Genomic DNA, 21,122 nt, shown 5'->3' with positions numbered 1-21,122 from the left:
TTACACTGTCTTAAGAGCATTGAGTTACAGGTTGTTGCGATGGCACCAAGATGCCAGCTGTGTCACTTCCCATCTGTAGGCAGATTCCTCCCCATCCTGGATCGGTCCAATCCATGTTCTGTCACCCATCCATGTTCTCCAGCGATGCTGCCTGACCCGCTGAGTTACTCCAGCATTTTTTGTCTATCCAGGTGAGGAGGGATTAATTGGCAGGTGAGTTAGTTGGAGGTTATAAATACAGAAGACAAAATGATGCGAATGGCGCACAAAATGTAGAAACAGGGCTGGCATGAACAAGGATGGGGGCAGAAAAATGGTTGACTTGGAATTGGGAAGGGTGGGAGATGAGTGGATGGAGGAGTAAAAAGGAACTGGGTGATGAGGGTGGGGGGATTTATGCTGTTTTTAATAATTTTGTATGTGGCATTCACTGCCAGAATCAAAAATAAAATCAGGAACCAGTTTGCGATTTATGCAGCTAACTTGTGATCAACAGAGTAAATTAAAAAGAAATATGAATTTCACCATTCACGCTACCTCCTCTAATCTTTCAGCCTCTAGGTTTTCAGTGCATCTTCATACTTTGGTCTCTTGCATATTTCCATTGGAGATTTAGCATGGAAACAGGCCCTACGGCCCACCATGTCCACGCTGACCATCGATCGCCCATTCACATTAGTTCTGTTATCCCACTTTCCTCACCTGCTCCCTACACATTCGGGGCAATTTTACAGAGACAAATTAACCTACAAACTCAATTTGTCTAAGGGATGTGGGAGGAAGCCCACACACTTGCATGGAGGATGTGCAAATTCAACACAGACATGTGCAAATTCAACACAGAATGTGCAAATTCAACAAGGACAGGTATCACAACATGTTGGAGTAGCTCAGCAGGTCAGGCAGCATCTAGGTGAGAAGGAATGGGTGACGTTTCGGGTCAAGACACTTCTTCAGGATCGCACAGAGATCTCTGGGTGTGAGGCAGCAATTCTACCAGCAGTGCCACTATATCTTGATTTCAAAAAATTAAATGTTGGTATCATTGGTTACTAAAAATAATAAACTATTCATTTTCAGTCTTAAATATCTAAGTCACGCCATGTCCCCCTTTACAGCTATGTTTAATTCAGTTCAAGACTATGGGGCAGCACAGTGGCCGTAAAGTTGCTGCCTAAAAGTGCCGGGAACATGGAATCGATCCTGAATATGGGTGCTCTCTGAATGGAGTTTGCTCGTTCTCCCTTTGATCGCATGGGTTTTCTCCGGGTGCTCTTGTTTCCTTTCACATTCCATAGGCGTTCAGGACCCTTTCTCAGACCCAACCCAAAACGTAATCTTTTCCTTTTGTTAATAACTTTGTTTACAGAGTACTATGTTTACATATTGTGCTGTGCTGCTGCAAGTAAGAATTTCATTGTTCTAATTGGTTCATTAGAGAATAAAACACTCTTGACTCACGTCCCGAGTGTGCTGAACAGAACTAGTGTGATCGGTGGTCGGCATGGATTCGGTGGGCCGAAACTAAAAACACTAAAACGAGAGTGTGTTTGAAAAAGGGTCTCGACCCGAAACGTCACCCAGTTCCTTCTATCCAGAGAAGCTGCCGGTCCCGCTGAGTTCCTCCAGGGTTTGGTATCTATCTTGGGAGTGATTCGGCGTCGGGTTTCAGCGGTCGCGGAGGGGCGGCGACCCGACAGCAATGGCGACGAGATCTCCCACAATGCAAAGGGAGGTAGAAAGTGCCCGCGCCGACCAGTTGCCGCGGCAGTGCGCATGTGCAGGGCAGCCGGGGACGTGCGGGTGGCCGGGTACGTGCGGGCAGCGGCAGTACGCATGTGCAGGGCGGCCGGGGACGTGCGGGCGGCGGCACTGCGCATGTGCAGGGCGGCCGGGGACGTGCGGGCGGCGACAGTGCGCATGTGCAGGGCGGCCGGGGACGTGCGCGCGGCGGCAGTGCGCATGTGCAGGGCGGGCCGGGGACGTGCGGGCGGCGGCAGTGCGCATGTGCAGGGCGGCCGGTGGTGCCGGCGGATGAGGAGCGGCCGCAGAGTGGAGACCGGGCGGCCCGGACACGGATGTCGAGGGGTGGGGGCGGAGAGTGACCCAGAGAGAGAGCGGGGGGGCGGGGCCGCTCAGTGTTGACCGGTAGGTGACCCGGGGGCTCAGAGCGGTGCCCGTGTGCCGGCAGCGCATGCGCCAACCTCGGGCCGGGCCCGGAGCGGAGCGGAGCCGCCACAAAGCGCCGGGGCCGCGGCTGCGCGTCAGACGCCGCCAAATACGCGGGAAACCCCATCCCTGGGCCCAGGGATCCGGGATCGTCCCAATCCTGCACCGCGACCACCGGGCTGGAGCTGCAGCTGCAGCCGCCCCCCCCCCCCGTCCCCATTCATTAACCCCCCCCCCCCCCCCCACACGGGCAGTTTCATCCCAATCACAGGGATTTGCATCAACCTCATTCAGGGATTGATCACAATCTACTATCCCGCGGATTTCCATCCCAATACTGAGCATTGCACGACGCCCCGACCCCAAACCCAGGGAATTATCCCCCACACATACACGGGCATTTACATCCCAATCCCATGAATTTGTATCCTATCTAAATCGGATTGATCCCGACCCCCCTATCCCAATGTTGAACATTGCAAGACGCCCCCTTCCCCAAACCTGGTGAATTATCCCCCACACATACACGGGCATTTACATCCCAATCCCATGAATTTGTATCCTCTCTAAATCAGGGATTGATCCCATTCTCCTAACCCGATGTTGAACATTGCAAGATGCCCCCTTCCCCAAACCTGGGGAATTATCCCACCAACCGCACATGGGTGGTTATTATTCCAAAGTCACGAATTTCCATCCTATCTAAGTCAGGGATTGCCCCTCCCTCCCTCCCCCCCAGATCTCCCATCCCGGGGATTTCCCTCTGAATGCGGGTCCTTGCAGGATGCTCCCAGTGCAAACCTGGAGAATAAGCCAGTTCGGTATCTTGACTGCACATGCCCAGGTCATAGGTCACTCGTGCTAAACATTCTCGCTGGCCGAGCTGCTGTGTGTATACAGACCTGCGTTTCATCGGTATTGGCATGGCTTTGCTCACTCACCGAAGCACAAAGCAATAAAACCGACAAAATCAACGTAGTTTTGTACAAATTAACCGTAAATACGCCTAGTTAATAGTTTTGAAAGCAGCATTTTGTTACCTCGAAGAAGCAAAACTGGAAAATACGGATGAAAAGCAGGTCTGTATACGCGCACCAGCTCAGCCGGCGAGAATGTTTAGCGTGAGTGACCTATGACCTGGGCATGCGCAGTTGAGATACCGAACTCGCGTTTTACCACCATACCTGCACAAGGGCGATTATTATCCCAATCCCAGGAATTTTCATCTGCTGAAATCAGGGATTTATTACGATCTTCCATCCCGCAGATATCCCTCCCAATGCTGAGCATTGCAGGATGCCCCTCCCCCCAACCCAGGGAATTATCCCCACCTGCACACGGGCTATTATTATTGCAATGCCAGAAATATCCATCCTTTCTAAATTAGGGATTGTTCCCTATCTCAATGTGGAATATCGCAAGATGCACCTCCCCTAAACCCAGGGAATTATCCCCCACCCACACACGGGCAATTTTGATCTCATTCCCAGTAATGAGCATCCTATGTAAATCAGGGATTGATTTATCCCAATGCTATCCCAATCCCAATGCTGAGCATTGCAAGATGCCCCTACTCCAACCCAGAGAATTACCCCCCACCCACACACGGGCGATTATCCCAATCCCAGAAACTTGCAGCCTACCTGAATCAAGGATTGCCCCCAACCCCGATCCACAATCCCGTGATTTTCCTCCCAATGCTGAGAATTGCATTGCTGAGATCTTGTGTTTCTCCCACACTTCAAAGACGTGCAGGTTAATTCGCTTCTGTAAAATGGTAAATTGTCCTATCATGTAGTATAGTGCTAGTATACGGGGTGATCGCTGGTTGGCGCGGACTCAGTGGGCTGAAGGGCCTGTTTCTTCTCTGAATTCTAAAGTAAACTAAAGACAGCATCCGAGCAAAGGATGGATCCTGGGTCTCTGGCGCTGTGAGGCAGTGACTCTACAGTTGGACCACCGTGCTGTTCTTGAACTCTATATATGAGCTGTTGTGATGCGTTCTACCTTGGCTGACCTGCAGCTGCTGCCTGTGGTCTATTCTCAGTGCCCGCTCTCCAGGTGGGATCAGTCTGCCAACTCCATCTGACGCACGTGCAGCCATGTCCCAGGTGGTGGGTTTCCGAGTGGGCGCCGAGTTCTCGAGCTACAGCGAGCTGCACCGGGAGTACCGGCGCTACCAGAGGGACAGCTCCGTGCAGATGTGGACCAGGCACTCACGGACCATCAAGGCGCAGCGGCGTAGGGCACCCAAGCGCCCGATGAACGACGCGCTGAACTTTGCCGAGATCGACTACGCGTGCATTCACGGCGGCAAGTTATTCAAGACCAAAGGATCCGGCAAACGGACAATCCAGAGGTGAGGAAATACTTGCAGGGGCGACACAGCGGCACAGTTGGTAGAGCCGCTGCCTCACAACGCCGGGGATCCCGGTTCCATCCTGACCACGGGTGCTCTCCGTGTGTGGAGTTTGCACGTCCTCTCTGTGACCAGCTGTGTTTCTTCTGTGGGCTTCAGTTTCCTCCCGTATCCAAAACGTGCAGGTTTCTTGGTTAATTGGCCCTCTGTAAATCATCCCGAGTGTGTCGGGAGTGGATGACAAAGTGGGAGAACATGGAACATGGTCGACACCTGCTCCTGTTTCCTACCTTCTTATTTAAAGATGTTTTTATCCTTTTAAATTTAATTATATGTTTAGCCGGGTAGTTAGTTTTGTTTAGAGTTACATCATGGAAACAGGCCTTTCGGCCCATCGAGTCCACACCGACCACCATTCATCCATTCAGACTAGTTCTATGTTATCCCACTTTCTCATCCACTCTCTACACACGAGGGGCAATTTACAAAAGCAAATTAACCCACAAACCTGCACGTCTTTAGAATGTGGAAGGAAACCACTTGGAAAAAACCCACGTGGTCACAGGGAGGACGTACAATCTCCGCACAGACAGCACCTGTAGTCAGGATCGAACCTGAGTCTCCGGCGCTGTGAGGCAGCAGCTCCTCTGCTGCCCCCGTCTGTCTCTTTCTCTTTTTTCCCTCTGTCTCTCTCTCCCCTCTCTTCATTTTTTCCTCTCTTTTGCACTCTTTGTTCATCTTTGATTGTGTGTGTGTGTGTGCATCTCCCCACCTCTCTCCCCCCCTGTCTCACCTCCACCTCTCCCTCTCTCCACCTCTCTCCCTCTCTCCGTCTCCACCTCTCTACCTCTCTCCTCCTGTACCTTTCTACCTCTCTCTCTCTCTACCTCTCTCTCCCCTTCTCTCTCCCCCACCACATATTTTCCCATTCCTACCCGCACCTACGACTCGCTGGGATTGTATAGAGTGGTAGAGTCATCGCACACAGAAATAGGCCCATCGGTCCAACTTGCCCATGCTCATCGAGATGGCCCATGGACACCAGTCCCACCTGCCCTCAGAACCTTCCCTATCCATGTACCTTTCCAAATGTCTTTTAAATGCTAGAGTACCTGCCTCAACTACCTCATCTAAAAGCTAGTTCCATTTACCACCCACTGTGCAGTAAAGGTTACCCCTCGTGTTCTTTTTAAATCTTTCCACTCTCATGTTAAACTGTCCTCTGGATCTTGATTCCCCTATCCTGGATAAAAGACTTGTGCATTCACCCTATCTATTCCACTTGTCACATACAATTTGCTGTGTTAACACAAGGTACACGGCATTATCCATGTTATCCCACTTTGCCATCCACTGCCTACACACTTGGGACAATTGACAATTTGATAGTTTGTGTTTTATGGTTCAGAGACTGGATTAATATCCCAGTGGGGGAGTGTGATAGTATCTCATTAAATCACACAGGGTCTTCCGCCTGCAATGACCATCAAGCACCCAGCTTATAATGGACTAGGTGTAGGAAGGAACTACAGATGCTGGTTTACACTGAAGATAGACACAAAATGGTGAAGTGACTCAGCGGGGAGGGCAGCATCTCTGGAGAAATATAATAGGTGACGTTTCGGTTTGACACCCGTCTTAAGACTGAGAGTCAGGGGGGAGTTAAACTAGAAGTTTCTCCCATTCTCGTCATTCTATTAATTTCACTGTCGTCTTGCTTAGTTTCACTGTTTGTATCAACTTCTTATCACCTTCTCCACCGCCAACAATGGACCATTGTGGGCTCCACCTTTCCTTTATCATTGTTGCTGGCTTTGATTTGCTCTTTCATATCTTTCATTCATTTGTTCTTTGTAACCCTTCATCCCCTAGTTCCCTCTCCTCTGACTCTCAGTCTGATAAATGGTCCCAACCAGAAACGTCACCTATTCCTTTTCTCCAGAGATGCTGCCTGACCCGCTGAGTTACTCCAGCATTTTGTGTCCATTTCCTTTGTTATGCACTATGTTATCTTACACCAATCCTGCATGAATCACATTTTGTTGCAGCTGTTGCTTCAAGTCCCCCCAGTTTGTGAAAGAGTTTATTATCAGTCAAAGGGCAGTCATTCAGCACACCATCTTGTCTTCCCACTCACACTGCTTCATGGCCAATGTCAATGGAATATTTCTGTTGGATTCTGTGATGATTGTAAAAGATCGCCACACACTGCTGGTCTGAATCATCCTACCACAACGAGAGAGCAGTCCTGAACTGTGATCTTCCTCTTTGGAGACCCTCGGACTATCTTTGTTTGGACTTTACCTTGCACTAAATGTTATTCCCTTACCGTGTATCTATACACTGTAAATGGCTCGATTGTAATCATGTATTGTCTTCCCACTGACTGGTTAGCATGCAACAAAGCTTTTCACTGTACCTCGGTACACGTGACAATAAACTGAACTAAACAAAACTGAAGAAGGGTCTCGATCCGAAGCGTCACCTGTTCCTTTTCTCCGGAGATGATGCACGACCTGCTGAGTTACTCCAGCATTTTGTGTTTATCGATTGCTGGTGTTCACCCAGTTGGCTTACACACTGCCTCCCACTGTCTTTTTCAGAACCAACAAGATGAAGTGTCCCTGTGTCATTAAAGTCCGTCTTTCTGCGGATGGAAACAAGTTTGTGGTGAAAGAGATGAATGAATCGCATAACCACACGGTGCCGCAGGTAAAAGCAGAACACACACACCAGCCAGGTGGAGTTGTTGGATCTGCCACTGCTTCAGATTGTCGGGTCAGTGTGTGTGTCTGTGTGTGTGTGTGTGGGGTGGGGGGGTGTCTGTGTGTGTGGGGGGGGGGGGGTGCGTGTGTCTGTTGTCCCACCTCTCCACATTTTCAGAAAGCATTAGACTAGTTCTGGACACGCTCGGTTCCAGCCTTGGATCCTGGGCTGTTGAATATCTTAGTTCAACAATACAGCACAGAAACAGGCCCTTCGGCCCACCGAGTCCGCGCCCACCAGCGACCCCCCACATTAACACTATCCTACACATACTCGGGACAATTTACACATGCACCAAGCCAATGAACCTCCATACCTGTAATCTTTAGAGTGTGGTAGGAAACTGAAGAGCTTGGAGAAAACCCACGCAGGTCACGGGGAGAACGTAAAAACTCCACACAGACAGCACTCATGGTCGGAATCCAACTTGGGTCTCCGGCGCTGTAAGGCAGCAACACTACAGCTGTGCCAAAATGCCATCCAGAATATGTCCACGTAATTATTTACAACGAGCTTATAAGAACTCCGTCTCTCTGCCCGTGTCTTTGCCTGTGAGAGAATATTACCTGTGGCACCAACACATATCGGTGGGACTTAAAGCTGTAGGCTGCAATAAAGTGGGATTTGTGCAGAATTGGCTCAAGAAAACATAGCAACAAAGAGAGACACAACAAGCTGGAGTAACTCAGCGGGTCAAGCATCATCTCTGGAGAAAAGGAATAGGTGACGTTTCAGATCCTTCCCGGCTGGTCTGAAGAAGGGTCTCGACCCGAAATGTCACCTTTTTCTTTTCTCCAGAGATGTTGTCTGAACCGCTGAGTTGCTCCAGCTTTTTGTGTCTAGAATTGGCGTAAACTAGAATCTGCTGTTTAGTTTAGACATACAGCGTGTATGTATGGAGATGGCCCTTCAGCCCACTGAGTCCAGGCTGACCAGCAATCCCTGCACATTAACGCTATCCTACACACATCAGGGACAACTTTCAATTTTAGCAAGCCAATTAGCCTATAAACCTGTACATCTTTAGAGTGTGGGAGGAAACCGCAGCTCCCGAAGAAAACCCATGGGGAGAACGTACAATCTCCGTACAGACAGCACCCGTAGTCAGGATCAAACCCGGGTCTCTGGTGCTGTAACACAGCAACTCTTCCGCTGCACCACCGTGCTGCCCCGACACATAGAACAGAACAAGATGGGTGCTTGATGGTCATTGCCGACAATGTAGGTGGAAGAGCCGGTGTGATTCTATGGGATGATATCACACTCCCCCACTGGGATATCAATCCAGCCTCTGAACTCTGACAACTTTGGCATTGTTTAACAGAGTCAGACTGATACACTCGATATCACTAGTCATTTCCCTCACAGTAACAAGTTTTATTTACGTAGTTCAAACGCACTAAAAATATCTCCAGCTTTCAGGGACATTATCAAAGTAATTGATGTGAACTGCCTTAGCAGGGATTCTGGAGATGACCTGTAACTTGGGTGGAGTTGGTGGGTTTCAAGGAATGTCTTATAATGGGGTTTAAGGAGGCAAGAGTGTCTGAGGGTGATCTGAGAGAAGTATATCTGTTCATGAGAGGCATAGAATGGAGACTCTCAGACTATCTTTAATTGGACTTTACTGGACTTTATCTGATGCTAAACATTATTCCCTTTATCCTGTATCTGTGGACTGTGGACGGCTTAGACACAAAAATCCGGAGGAACTTAGTAGGTCAGACAGCATCTCTGGAGAAAAGGAATAGGTGACGTTTCGGGTCAAGACCCCTCTTCAGACCAGAAAAGGAATAGGTGACGTTTCGGGTCAAGACCCCTCTTCAGACCAGAAAAGGAATAGGTGAAATTTCAGTTCGAGACCCATCTTCAGATTGATGCTTCCTGACCCACTGAGTTACAGCAGCTTTTTGTATCTATCTTCGGTTTAAACCAGCATCTGCAGTTCCTTCCAACACATTTCGACTGTGGACGGCTTGATTGTAATCATGGATAGTCGTTCCATGGACTGGTAGCATGTAACAAAAAAGCTTTTTGGTACACGTGACAAGAAACTAGACTAAACTAGATGGGGAAGCTAGTCCGATTGTTTTTACCCCATGGTAGTTGTGGAGGTGCAGAGACACAGAGGGAGAAAGTTCCAAATAGCTGCTGAAGGCAAAGTCAATTGGACAGGGATAAAAGTTCAGGAATGGGCTGGGGCCAGAGTTAGAGAGATTTTGTATTATATATATATATATCTGACCGAGGCGTAAATGTAGATGGGTTGGTGAGTAAGTTTGTTAATGACACCAAAATTAGGAGTTGCAGACAACGAGAAATGCTGTCAGTAGATATCAGAACGTAGACCAGCTGCAGAAAGGGGTGGAGAAATGGCAGATGGAGTTTAACCTGAGCAAGTGTGAGGTGATGCACTTTGACAGGTTAAATGCAAGGAGAGAGTATACGTTTAATGGCATGACCATTAACAGCATTGATGTGCAGAGGGATCTTGGAGTTCAAGTTCATAGCTCACTGAAGGAGGCAGCACAAGTAGATAGGGTGGTGAAGAAGGCCTCATAAGTGACAGGAGCAGAATTAGGCCATTCAGCCCATCGTCTATTCCGCCATTCAATCACGGCTGATCTATCTCTCCCTCCTAACCCCATTCATCTGCCTTCTCCCCATAACCCCTGACACCAGCAATAATTAAGAATCCATCTATCTCTGCCATAAATATATCCACAGCCTTCTGTGGCAAAGAATTCCACCAATTCACCACCCTCTGACTCAAGAAATTCCTCCTCTCCTTCCTAAAGGAATGTCCTTTAATTCTGAAGCTATGGCCTCTTGTCCGACACTCTTCCACTGGAGGAAGCATCCTCTCCACATTTATCCAAACGTTTCACTATTCGGTACGTTTCAATGAGGTCCCCTCTCATTCTTCTAAACTCTATCGAGTACAGGCCCAGTGCTGACAAACGATCATCATATGTTAACCAGTATGGGTGAAACGTGTGGTATGCTTGTCTTCTGTGCTAGGGGCATTAAATATAAGAGTCAGCAAGTCATGATGCAGCTCTATAGGGCTTTAGTTAGACTGCATTTGGAGTATTATTTGCAGTTCTAGTCGCTCCATTACAGGAAAGGTGTGGAGGCTTTGGAGAGGGTGCAGAGGAGGTTGACCAGAATGCTGCCTGGATTAGAGGGTTTCAGCTACAGGGGGAGGTTGAATAAACTTGGGTTATTTTTTCTGGAGCGTCAGAGGTTGAGGGAAGACTCGACGGAAGTATATAAAGTTAAGGTCGGCAGTCAGAGGCTTGTGCCCAGGGTGGAAATGTCCAACACTAGACGACAGAGTGATATGGTGAGAGGGGGGAGGTTTAATGTGCGAGGCAAGATTTTTACACAGAGAGGGGTGGGGGCTGGGAATGCACTGCTAGAGATGGTGGTGGATGCAGATACGATAGGGGTGTTTAAGAGGCTTTGGGAAAGGCACATGGAAGTTCAGGGAATTGAGCGATATGGATCATGTACAGGGAGATGAGATCAGTTCAACTTGGCATCATGTTTGGCACAGATAATGTAGGCTGGAGGGCCCATTCCTGTGCTGTTCTGTGTTCTATTATGGGATCTGAGTTTAGTTTACAGATACAGCATGGAGACATAGGCCTACCTAGTCCACGCTGATCATCGACCACCTGCGTGCACTGGTTCTATGTTGTCCTACTTTCTCATCCACTCCCGACACGCTCGGGGCAATTTACAGAGGACAATTGACCTCCAAACCGGATGAACTGACCCTAGGATCTTGCTTGTACCCCACAGGAAGAGGAGGAGAGGCTCCGGCACCAAAGGCGCTTTGTTACAGCGCTGCGCGTGGACCCCACTTCCATCGTCTCACTGCGGAGTAATGGAGCAGGTGTCCAGGTGCAGCTGGGGGAGGTTGCCGGCAAGGTGCTCGCTGATGAGGATGCCCATAGCCCCGCACGCAAGGAGAAATGGGACGAGTTCAAGGCCAACAAAACCGACTTGGAGATGATGGTGCCCACACTGGCAGCCGTCAAGGGTAAGGTCATAAGGAATAGGAGTAGAATTAGGCCATTCGGCCCATCGGGTCTACTCCGTCATTCAATCATGGCTGATCTATCTCTCTCCCCTAACCCCATTCTCCTGCCTTCTCCCCATAACCTCTGACACCCGTACTGATCAAGAATCAAGGTAGGTGAAGGTGTCCTCGCTTGTCCCAGGCCTAACCGGCTGCTCCAGGTTTGCACCACTCCCTCTCTTGTCCTGGGGTATCCTGCATCCTTCCTTCATTCCGGAATAATGCGGATCACCCCTTTATTGGGTTAACGTATGATGAGCATTTGATGGCTCTGGGCCTGTACTCGCTGGAGTTTAGAAGGATGAGGGGGGACCTCACTGAAACTTACCGAATAGTGAAAGGCCCGGATAAAGTGGATGTGGCGAGGATGTTTCCACTAGTGGGAGAGTCATGGAACAGAGGGTGCAGCCTCACAATAAAAGGACGTTCCTTTAGAAAGGAGATGAGAAGGAATTTCTTTAGTCAGAGGGTGATGAATCTGTGGAAATCATTGCCACAGATGGCTGTGGAGGCCAAGTCTGTGGCTATTTATAAAGCAGAGATTGACAGGTTCTTCATTCGTTAGGGTGGCAAATGGGGTTGAGAGGGAAAGATAGATCAGGCATGATTCCTAGACTCTCCCACGAGTGGAATGATCCTTTCCACATGCACTCTACCCAGGCATTTCACTATCTGGTAAGTTTCAACGAGGCCCCTCCTCATCCTTCTAAACTCCAGCGAGTACAGGCCCAGTGCCATCAAACACTGATCAGATGTTAACCCAGACATTCCTGGTATCATTCTGGTAAACCTCCTCTGGACCCTCTCCACTGCCAGCACACCCTTCCTTAGACATGGGGCCAAAACTGCTCACAATATTCCAAATAAATGGATGAGGATTGGGTGTGGATCCCCATTCCTCCATCTCATGATAGTGCACTGTCTTGTCACTAGATCGCTCCCTCCTCTCCCCTGGGATAGTCAATGACTTTTAGACTTCAGAGATACAGCACGGAAACTGGCCGTTCGGCCCACCGAGATGGTGCTGACCCACGATGATCCTGTACGCTAACTTACACACACAAGCGGCAATTTCTTATTACAACTTACTGAAACCAATTAACGTACAATACTGCAAGTCTTTGGAGTGTGGGCGGAAACCGAAACACCCGGAGAAAACCCACGAAAGTACAAACTCCATACAGACCATACCCACAGTCAAGATGAAACCCGGGTCTGTAGCGCTGTAAGGCAGCAACTCTACCGCTGTGTCCCCAATACTTTCTCATTGGATCACTCTTGGATCGTGCCACGCTCTCTTTAGATGACTCTTCCCTCCTGTAACCCCACCCACCCCACCCAGGCTGCATCTGCAGTTCCTTCCTCCACCTGTCACTTGCAAGGCTTTGTCCTGCCCCCATCTCTCTTCCAGCTTTCTTCCTCCTCCTCCCCTACCCCCGACTTGCCACAATTAGTTGAAGAAGGGTCCCAACCTGAAATATCACGTATCCATGTTTTCCAGACATGTGTGGGAAAGAACTGCAGATGCTGGTTTACACTGGAGATGGACACAAAATGCTGCAGTAACTCAGCGGGTCAGGCAGCATCTCTGGAGAAAAAGGATAGGAGACATTTCAGGTCAAGACTCTTACTCAGACCGAGAGTCAGGGGCGAGGGGAAACTCCAGAGATGTTGCCTGACCTGCTGAGTTACTCTCGCACTTTGTCTTTTGTCATGAACCAGCACCTGCAGATCCTTGTTTCTCCAGAGTTTGATAGAGCTGCATCTTGACTATCTGACTCTTGTACTCAGTGCACCGACCGATGAAGGCAAACGTACATCACCACTGCCACTGTGCGTTACCAGTGCTTTGTTCAGAATCCATTTCAGAATCCATTCTCATGGTCAGAGTCCTTTAGGTGCCTTTTGGCAAACTCCAAGCAGGCCATCATGTGCCTTTTACTGAGGAGTGGCTTCCGTCTGGCCATTCTACCATAAAGGCCTGACTGGTGGAGTGCTGCAGGAAAGTTGGCCTTCTGGAAGGTTCTCCCATCTTCACAGAGGAACTTTGGAGGTCTGTCAGAGTGATCATCGGGTTCTTGGTCACCTCCCTGACCAAGGCCCTTCTCCCCTGATTGCTCAGTTTGGCCGAGTGGCCAGCTCTATGAAGAATCCTGGTGGTTCCAAAGTTTTTCCATTTAGGAATGATGGAGGCCACTGTGCTCTTCGGGACCTGCAATGCTGCAGAAAGTGTTTTATACCCTTCCCCAGATCTGTGTCTCGACACAATCCTGTCTTAGAGGTCCACGGACAATTCCTTCGTCTTCATGTCTTGGTTTTTGCTGTGACATGCACTGTCAACTGTGGGACCTTATATAGACAGGTGTGTACCTTTCCAAATCATGTACAATCAATTTAATTTACTACTGGTGGAGTCCAATCAAGTTGTAGAAACATCTCAAGGATAATCAATGGAAACAAAATGAACCTAAGCTCAATTTTGAGCGTCATAGCAAAGGTAACTTATGTAAATGTGATATTTCAGCTATTTTTAATTACTTTGCAAAAATTTCTACACACCTGTTTTTGCTTCTTCATTCTGGGGTATTGTGTGTAGATTGATGATTTAAAAAAAAGAATTTAATCCATTTTAAAATAAGGCTGTAATGTAACAAAATGTGGAAAAAGTGAAGGGGTCTGAATACTTTCTGATTGCACTGTAGGTCTTAGGGCTGATGGAATCAAGGGTATGGGGAGAAAGTCAGAACAGGGTACTGATTCTGGATGATCAGCCATGATCATATTGAATGGCGGTACTGGCTCGAAGGGCCGAATGGCCTACTCCTGCACCTATTTTCTGTGTTTCTACTTCAAAGAGTTTGTGGCCAGGGTGAGAGCGGGTCAGTCCCTTGTTCTGCCTGTTCTTGTCATATGAGGAAAGACTGGGGATGTATTCACTGGAGTTTAGAAGGATGAGAGGGGATCTTAAAGAGACGTATAAGATTATAAAAGGACTGGACAAGCTAGATGCAGGAAGAATGTTCCCAATGTTGTGGGAGTCCAGAACCAGGGGACCCAGTCTAAGAATAAAGGGGAGGCCATTTAAAACTGAGGTGAGAAGACATTTTTTCACCCAGAGAGTTGTGAATTTGTGGGATTCTCTGCCACAGAAGGCAGTGGAGGGCAATTCACTGGATGAATTTAAAAGAGAGTTAGATAGAGCTCTAGGCGCTAGTGGTATCAAGGGATATGGGGGGAAGGCAGGCACCGACCGGTTACTGATTGTGGATGATCAGCCATGATCACAGTGAATGGTGGTGCTGGTTCGAAGGGCCAAATGGCCTCCTCCTGCAGCTATTTTCTGTGTTTCTATAACTCTTGTCTGCGTTTGCTTGCAGACGGCACGGTGGTGGTGGTGGTGAACAAGGCCAACGTGTTGCAGGCCATCTACTACCAGGACGGCCGCATGAAGCAGACCTTCGAGAGGTTCCCCGAGGTGCTGCTGGTGGGCGCCACCTACAGCTGGGCGGGCCTGTGGCTGCCCACCTACCTGCTGCTGGCCATCGACGGCAACGGGGAGAGCGAGCTGGCGTGCCTGTGGTTCCTGCAGAGCGAAGAGCGCGAGACCGTCCGGCAGCTTCTGCGCATCTTCAGGCAGAAGAACCCGGCGGCGGAGGGAACACGGGCGGTGGTGGTCGGCGGCCAGGCGTGTGACGGGGAGCTGGTGACTGACGTGCTGCCCCACTGCAAGCCGCTGGCCTGCCTCACCCACACCCTGAGCGTCTTCCAGGACCACGTGACCGCCGAGAAGCTGCACGTGACCGCCGGGCAACAGTAAGCACTGGCACCGCCATTCCCTCGTGGGGCCGGAGCGGAGCGGGCGGGTGGGGGGGCCCAAATATTCCTCCTCCTGTCAGATTGTGTTGGTTTGGTAAAGTTGTGACTCTCATCCCTCTGCACAATCCAGTCTACCCATGTCCCATCTCCTCCACTCTCTGCCCTCTCTCTCTTTCTTCTTTCCTTCTTTCTTACCCGCTCCTCCTTCCCTTCTTTCTTTCTCCCTCTTCTCTCCTTCTCCTCCGCCCCTTCTCTCCTTTCCCCTACTCCTCTTTCCTCCTCACCCACTTCACCCACTCCTCCCCTCTTCCCCCTCCTCGCCTCCTTCACCCTCCTCGCCTCCTTCCCCCTCTCATCTTCCCCCTCCTCCCCTCCTCTCCTTCCCTCTGCTCTCCTCCCCCTCCTCTCCTCCACCATCGGGCAACAATAAGCTCTGGCATCGTGATTCCATCCTGGGACCGGAGCGGGCGGGGGAGGGGGAGGTTGGGTTATCCCAAATATTCCTCCTCCTGTCACGGCGTGGGTCAGATAAGGGTGCGACTCATTCCTCAACATGGTCTGCACAATCCAGTCTACCCCTGCCCCACTCTCCCTCCTTTCCACCCTCCTCTCCCCCTTTGCGTGCTCCTTCCCCTTTTGCCCTCTCCTCTCCCCTTTCTGTAGATGGGGCATCTGGTCAGCATTAGATGGGGCATCTTGGTCAGCATTAGATGGGGCATCTTGGTCAGCATTAGATGGGGCATGTTGGTCAGCAAGGACGAGTTGGGCCGAGAGGCCTATTTCCGTGCTGTTTGACTCCACTGTTCAGTAGTCATTGAGGAGGTCACTTTATTTTTCGTCGGGAAAGAAACGGTGGAGTTTTTCTTGTAGCCGTTGGGGACTGTTGAGGTGAGAGTTTAGTTTAGTTTAGGAAATACAGATTGGAAACGGGCCCTTTGCCCCACTGAGTCCACGCCGGCCATTAATCACCCGTTCACACGAAAGATACTAGAGGAACAAGATAGACCACTCGACGTTAAAAAGCGTAGAAGGTCATGGCGCCATTTTAGTGGGAAGAAAATTGTAGAAACATTTAAAAAGAAAGATAACAAAAATCTATGAATTGATAGATGAGTTATTTTCTGCATTTTAATGGTATCATCACACATACTGTTCCCCCAAAACACTGATTACACTGCGAGAGGCAGAACGAACGGCGGGGTTTGCTTACTAAAATGGCGGACGTCCCACTCCTTTGCACACTACACTTCAGTATAGGCGAATTCAATGGAGTGGTCCATCTTGTTCCTCTAGTATCTTTGGTTCACACTAGTTCTGGGCGACACACGGGACAATTTACAGAGGCCAATTAACGTACAAACCTGCACTTCTTTGGAACTTGGGGGGAACCCGGAGGAAACCCACATGGTCACAGGGAGAGCGTACAAACTCCACACAGACAATGCCTGTAGACAGGATGGATCCTGGGACTGGCACTGTAAGGCAGCAACTCTACCGCTACGCCACCGTGCTGCACCGGGAGGTTCCTCACCTTGTCTCCTCTTCCCTTTCTTCCCGCCAGGAGCCAGCTGCTGCAGATCCTGCACAGTATGTGTTACGCCACGTCCACTGAGGACTACGACCTGCTGTACCGCCAGCTGCTGGACTCCAACGTGGAGAGCGCCGTCGACTACTTCCACAAGACGTGGCACGGGTCCCGCCGCCAGTGGGTGGAGGGCTTCAAGCACGAGAACGAGAGCTACCTCACCAGCACCCTCCAGCGGGTGCAGGTGATGAGCCAGAGGTTGGCGGCGGTCGTCGAGGACTTCTCCGACGTGACCTCCTTCACCCGGGACCTCCTGAAGGCCGTGGACACGGTGCGGGCCGAGTGCGACCAGCGGGTGTTGCAGAGTGAGCCCCCCGCAGGGCCAGAGGACAACTCCGCGGAGTCTTCCTACCGGGCGCTGCTCACCGACTTCGCCTTCCGCCGGGTGCGGACGGAGCTGCAGGAAGCGGAGTCGGTCTCCTTTCTCAGCGTGGAGGCCGAGAGGGCCTGGCCCGTGTGCCGGCGCCGGGCCCTGGTGACGGACCAGGCCAGCTGCCAGTGTGCCTTCCGCACCTCCATGAGGCTCCCCTGCCGGCACGTCCTGGCTCTCCGGCGGCTGCTGGGCTCCGACCTCTTTGAGCCCTCGCTCTGCGCCGCTCGCTGGACGCAGGAGCACTTCCTCGGCGGTCAGCTCCCGCCCGCGTCGCCGAGGGAGCGGGCCAAGGTGCAGCAGGAGCGATACCGCCAGGCCCTCAAGGTAGCTCGCAAACTCTCCTCCCTCGCCGCCCGGTGTCCGGCCGAAGACTTTGGCAGGTGCCTGGCGGTCATGACGGCCGTCACCGACATCTGGGCCAGAGGTGGCCAGGTGCAAGTCACCGAAACCAATGGTTTGTAGCGACGCAGTCTCAGAGAGAGTGAAGCAACGACACACAAAACATGGAGCAGCACAGCACAAGGACAGGCCCTTCAGCACACAATGAACATGATGACAAGACCATCGCTTATCTACCTGCATATCATCCATATCTCCCCATTCCTTGCATATCCATGTGCCTATCTACTGCCTCGTAAACTCCATTATCACATCTACCTCTACCGCCACATATGGTTCATAAGATCATAAGAGACAGGAGTAGGATTCGGCCATTTGTCCCATCAAGTCTACTCCGCCATTCAATCATGGCTGATTCATCTCTCCCTCACCCCATTCTCCTGCCTTCTGCCCATAACAGAGAAACATAGAAAATTAGTGCAAGAGCAGACCATTTGGCCCTTTGAGCCTGTACGCACCGCCATTCAATGTGATCATGGTTGATCATCCATAATCTCCCCCGTTCCTGCCTTCTCCCCATATCCCTTGATTCCGCTAGCCCTAAGAGCCCTATCTGACTCTCTTTTCAATGCATCCAGTGAATCGGCCTCCACTGCCTTCTGAGGCAGAGAATTCCACAAACTCACAACTCTGTGTGAAAAGTTTTTCGTCATCTCAGTTCTAAATGGCCTAGCTCTTATTCTAAAACTGTGGCATCTAGCTAGCCGAATCTCTTAATAATCTTATGTTTCTATAAGATCAGCTCTGATCCTTCTAAATTCCAGTGAATACAAGCCCAGTCGTTCCATTTTTTCATCATTTGACAGTCCCGCCATCCTGGGAATTAACCTCGTGAACCTACGCTGCTCTCCCTCAATAGCAAGAATGTCCTTCCTCAAATTAGGAGACCAAAACGGCACACAATATCCAGGTATGGCCTCACCCGGGCCCTGTACAACTGCAGAAGGGCCTCTTTACTCAAATCCTTTTGTTATGAAGGCCAACATGCCATTAGCTTTCTTCACTGCCTGCTGTACCTGCATGCTTACTTTCAGTGACTGATGTACAAGGAAACCCACATCTCGTTGCACATCCCTTTTTCCCAATCTGACACCCTTCAGATTATAATCTGCCTTGTTCTTGCCACCAAAGTGGATAACCTCACATTTATCCACATTATACTGCATCTGCCATACATTGCTCACTCACCCAACCTACCCAAGTCACCCTACATCCCCATAGCCTCCTCTTCACAGTTCACTCTGCCACCCAGCTTTATGTCATCTGTAAATTTGCTTATGTTACTTTTAATTCCTTCATCTAAATCATTAATATATATTGTAAATAGCTGCAGTCACAGGACCAAGCCTTGCGACACCCCACTAGTCACTGCCATTCTGAAAAGAACCCGTTAATTCCTATCCTTTGTTTCCTGTCTACCTACCAATTTTCGATCCATGTCAATATCCTACCCCCCAATACCATGTGCTCTAATTTTGCCCACTAATTTCCTGTGTGGGACCTTATCAAAGGCTTTCTGAAAGTCCAAATACACTACATTTACTGGCTTTACTTTACTGGATTTACTTTATCCATTTTACTTGTTACATCCTCAAAAAATCCAGAAGATTAGTCAAACAAGATTTCCCCTTCATAAATCCATGCTGACTTGGACCGATCCTGTTACTGCTTTCCAAATGCACCGTTACTACATCTTTAATAATTGACTCCAGCAACTTCCCCACCACCGATGCCAGGCTAACTGGTCTAAAATCCCCTGCTTTCTCTCTCTATTAAAAAGTGGGATAACATCAGCTACCTTCCAATCCACACGAACTGATCCAGAATAAATAGAACATTGTAAAATGATCACCAATGCATCCACGATTTCTAGAGCCACCTCCTTGACTACCCTGGGATGCAGACCAGACCCTGGGGATTTATCAGCCTTCAGTCCCATCAGTCTTCCTAACACAATTTCCTGACTGAATGTGAATTTCCTTCAGTTTCTCCGTCACCCTCGATCCTCTGTACCCTAGTACTTCTGGGAGATTATTTGTGTCTTTCTTAGTGAATAAAGAACCAACGTGCCTTTTCAACTCGTCTGCCATTTTCTTGCTCCCCATAATAAATTCACCTGTTTCTGTCTTTAAGGGACCCACATTTGTCTTCACTAATCTCTTCCTCTTCACATACCTAAAGATGCTTTTACTATCCTCCTTTATATTCTTGGCCAGCTTACCTTCGTACTTTATCTTTTCTCCCAATATTGCCTTTTTAGTTACCTTCTGTTCTTTAAAAGTTACCCAATCCTCTGGCTTCCCACTCATCTTTGCTATGTTATAAGTCTTCTCTTTTATTTTTATACTGTCCTTGACTTCCCTTGTCAGACCCGGTTGCCTCTTATTCCCCTTAGAATCTTTCTTCCTTTTTGGAATGAAATGATCCTGCATCTTCTGGATTATTCCCAGAAATTCCTGCCATTGCTGTTCCACCGTCATCCCTGCTAGGGACCCTTTCCAGTCAACTTTGGCCAGCTCCTCCCTTATGCCTTCAATGTCCCCTTTGTTCAACTGCAACACTGACACTTCTGATTTTACCCTCTCAAATTGCAGACTATGGTCACTACCTCCTAATGGTTCCTTTATCTTGAGTTACCTTATGAAATCCGGTACATTACACAACACTAAATCCAGAATTGCCTTCTCCCTGGTAGGCTCCAGTTCAAGCTGCTCTAAGAATCCTTCTCGGAGGCACACTACAAACTCCCTTTCTTAGGGTCCAGTACCAACCTGACTTTCACAGTCTACCTGCATTTTGAAATCTCCCATAACCTCTGACACCCACACTAATCAAGAATCTATCTATCTCTGCCTTAAATATATTCACTGCTTTGCCTCCACAGCCTTCTGTGGCCAAGAATTCCACAGATTCACCACCCTTGCATAGTCCTGGCACTCAGTACCTTCCGTGTAAAGTGACAACGAGAAAAACAACTTGCCTCGCACATCTCCTTGAAACTTTGCCCCTCTCACCATTTTATCTATCAGAAGATTACCTTTCCACTGATAGACAGGCCCTCTGATACTTATTGACCAAAGATAGACACAAAATGCTGGAGTAACTCAGTGGGACTTACCGAGCCCTCTATCATGATTTATTACTGAATGTTTCCTCAAATATTGTTTTACCGTTTTGCACCATGTGCACTCTGGACACATTACTGTGTGCGTCCCCCAATAATTTATTACTGTCTGTTTCCCTCTCGGCTGTGCCCCCTCCATCATCACTCACTAGTTGTGTTCCTTTGTTTTCAGTGACTGGTGCAACAGAGCAAGAATTGTCGTCTCCAGCCACCGAGGCAAGTTGAAGATGTGCGTAAGAACTGATTTCAGATCTGACTGACCGACAGACAGTGAGAGCCGCTTACAGTCACAGTGATTCACCGCGATCCCAGGAGTCAGGATCTGAAGTTGCTTTCTCTTCATACCCTCGTGTGTGTTACGCTTGTGTGGCTGAGTGTGTGTTTGTGTGTGCACAGGTGCACCCAATGAACACTGCCATATATCGATCACCATTGATAGTGAAC

General features: G+C 49.4%; 1 protein-coding gene across 1 annotated transcript; it reads left to right on the top strand.

The window, feature by feature from the left end:
- The first annotated feature begins 4,199 nt into the window (after nucleotides 1-4,199).
- LOC144602788 (zinc finger SWIM domain-containing protein 1-like) lies at nucleotides 4,200-20,903 on the top strand. The gene is made up of 6 exons (XM_078415919.1): nucleotides 4,200-4,528; nucleotides 7,132-7,240; nucleotides 11,102-11,342; nucleotides 14,759-15,194; nucleotides 16,759-17,609; nucleotides 20,851-20,903. The coding sequence occupies exons 1-6, from the start codon at nucleotides 4,272-4,274 to the stop codon at nucleotides 20,901-20,903; spliced, it is 1,947 nt and encodes a 648-aa protein (XP_078272045.1). The 5' UTR covers nucleotides 4,200-4,271.
- The last annotated feature ends 219 nt before the right edge of the window (nucleotides 20,904-21,122 follow it).

Source organism: Rhinoraja longicauda, chromosome 19 (genome assembly GCF_053455715.1).
Source record: "Rhinoraja longicauda isolate Sanriku21f chromosome 19, sRhiLon1.1, whole genome shotgun sequence".
In the NCBI taxonomy this organism is placed as follows: domain Eukaryota; kingdom Metazoa; phylum Chordata; class Chondrichthyes; order Rajiformes; family Arhynchobatidae; genus Rhinoraja; species Rhinoraja longicauda.
The sequence above is the reverse complement of the archived record's forward strand: the minus strand, read 5'-3'. Positions and strand labels throughout refer to the sequence as shown.

Coding starts and splice junctions, on each gene's coding strand:
- LOC144602788 (XM_078415919.1), top strand. CDS start 4,272: ATGTCCCAGGTGGTGGGTTTCCGAGTGGGCGCCGAGTTCTCGAGCTAC. Junction 4,529..7,131: donor GGCAAACGGACAATCCAGAG/GTGAGGAAATAC, acceptor TGTCTTTTTCAG/AACCAACAAGATGAAGTGTC. Junction 7,241..11,101: donor ATAACCACACGGTGCCGCAG/GTAAAAGCAGAA, acceptor TGTACCCCACAG/GAAGAGGAGGAGAGGCTCCG.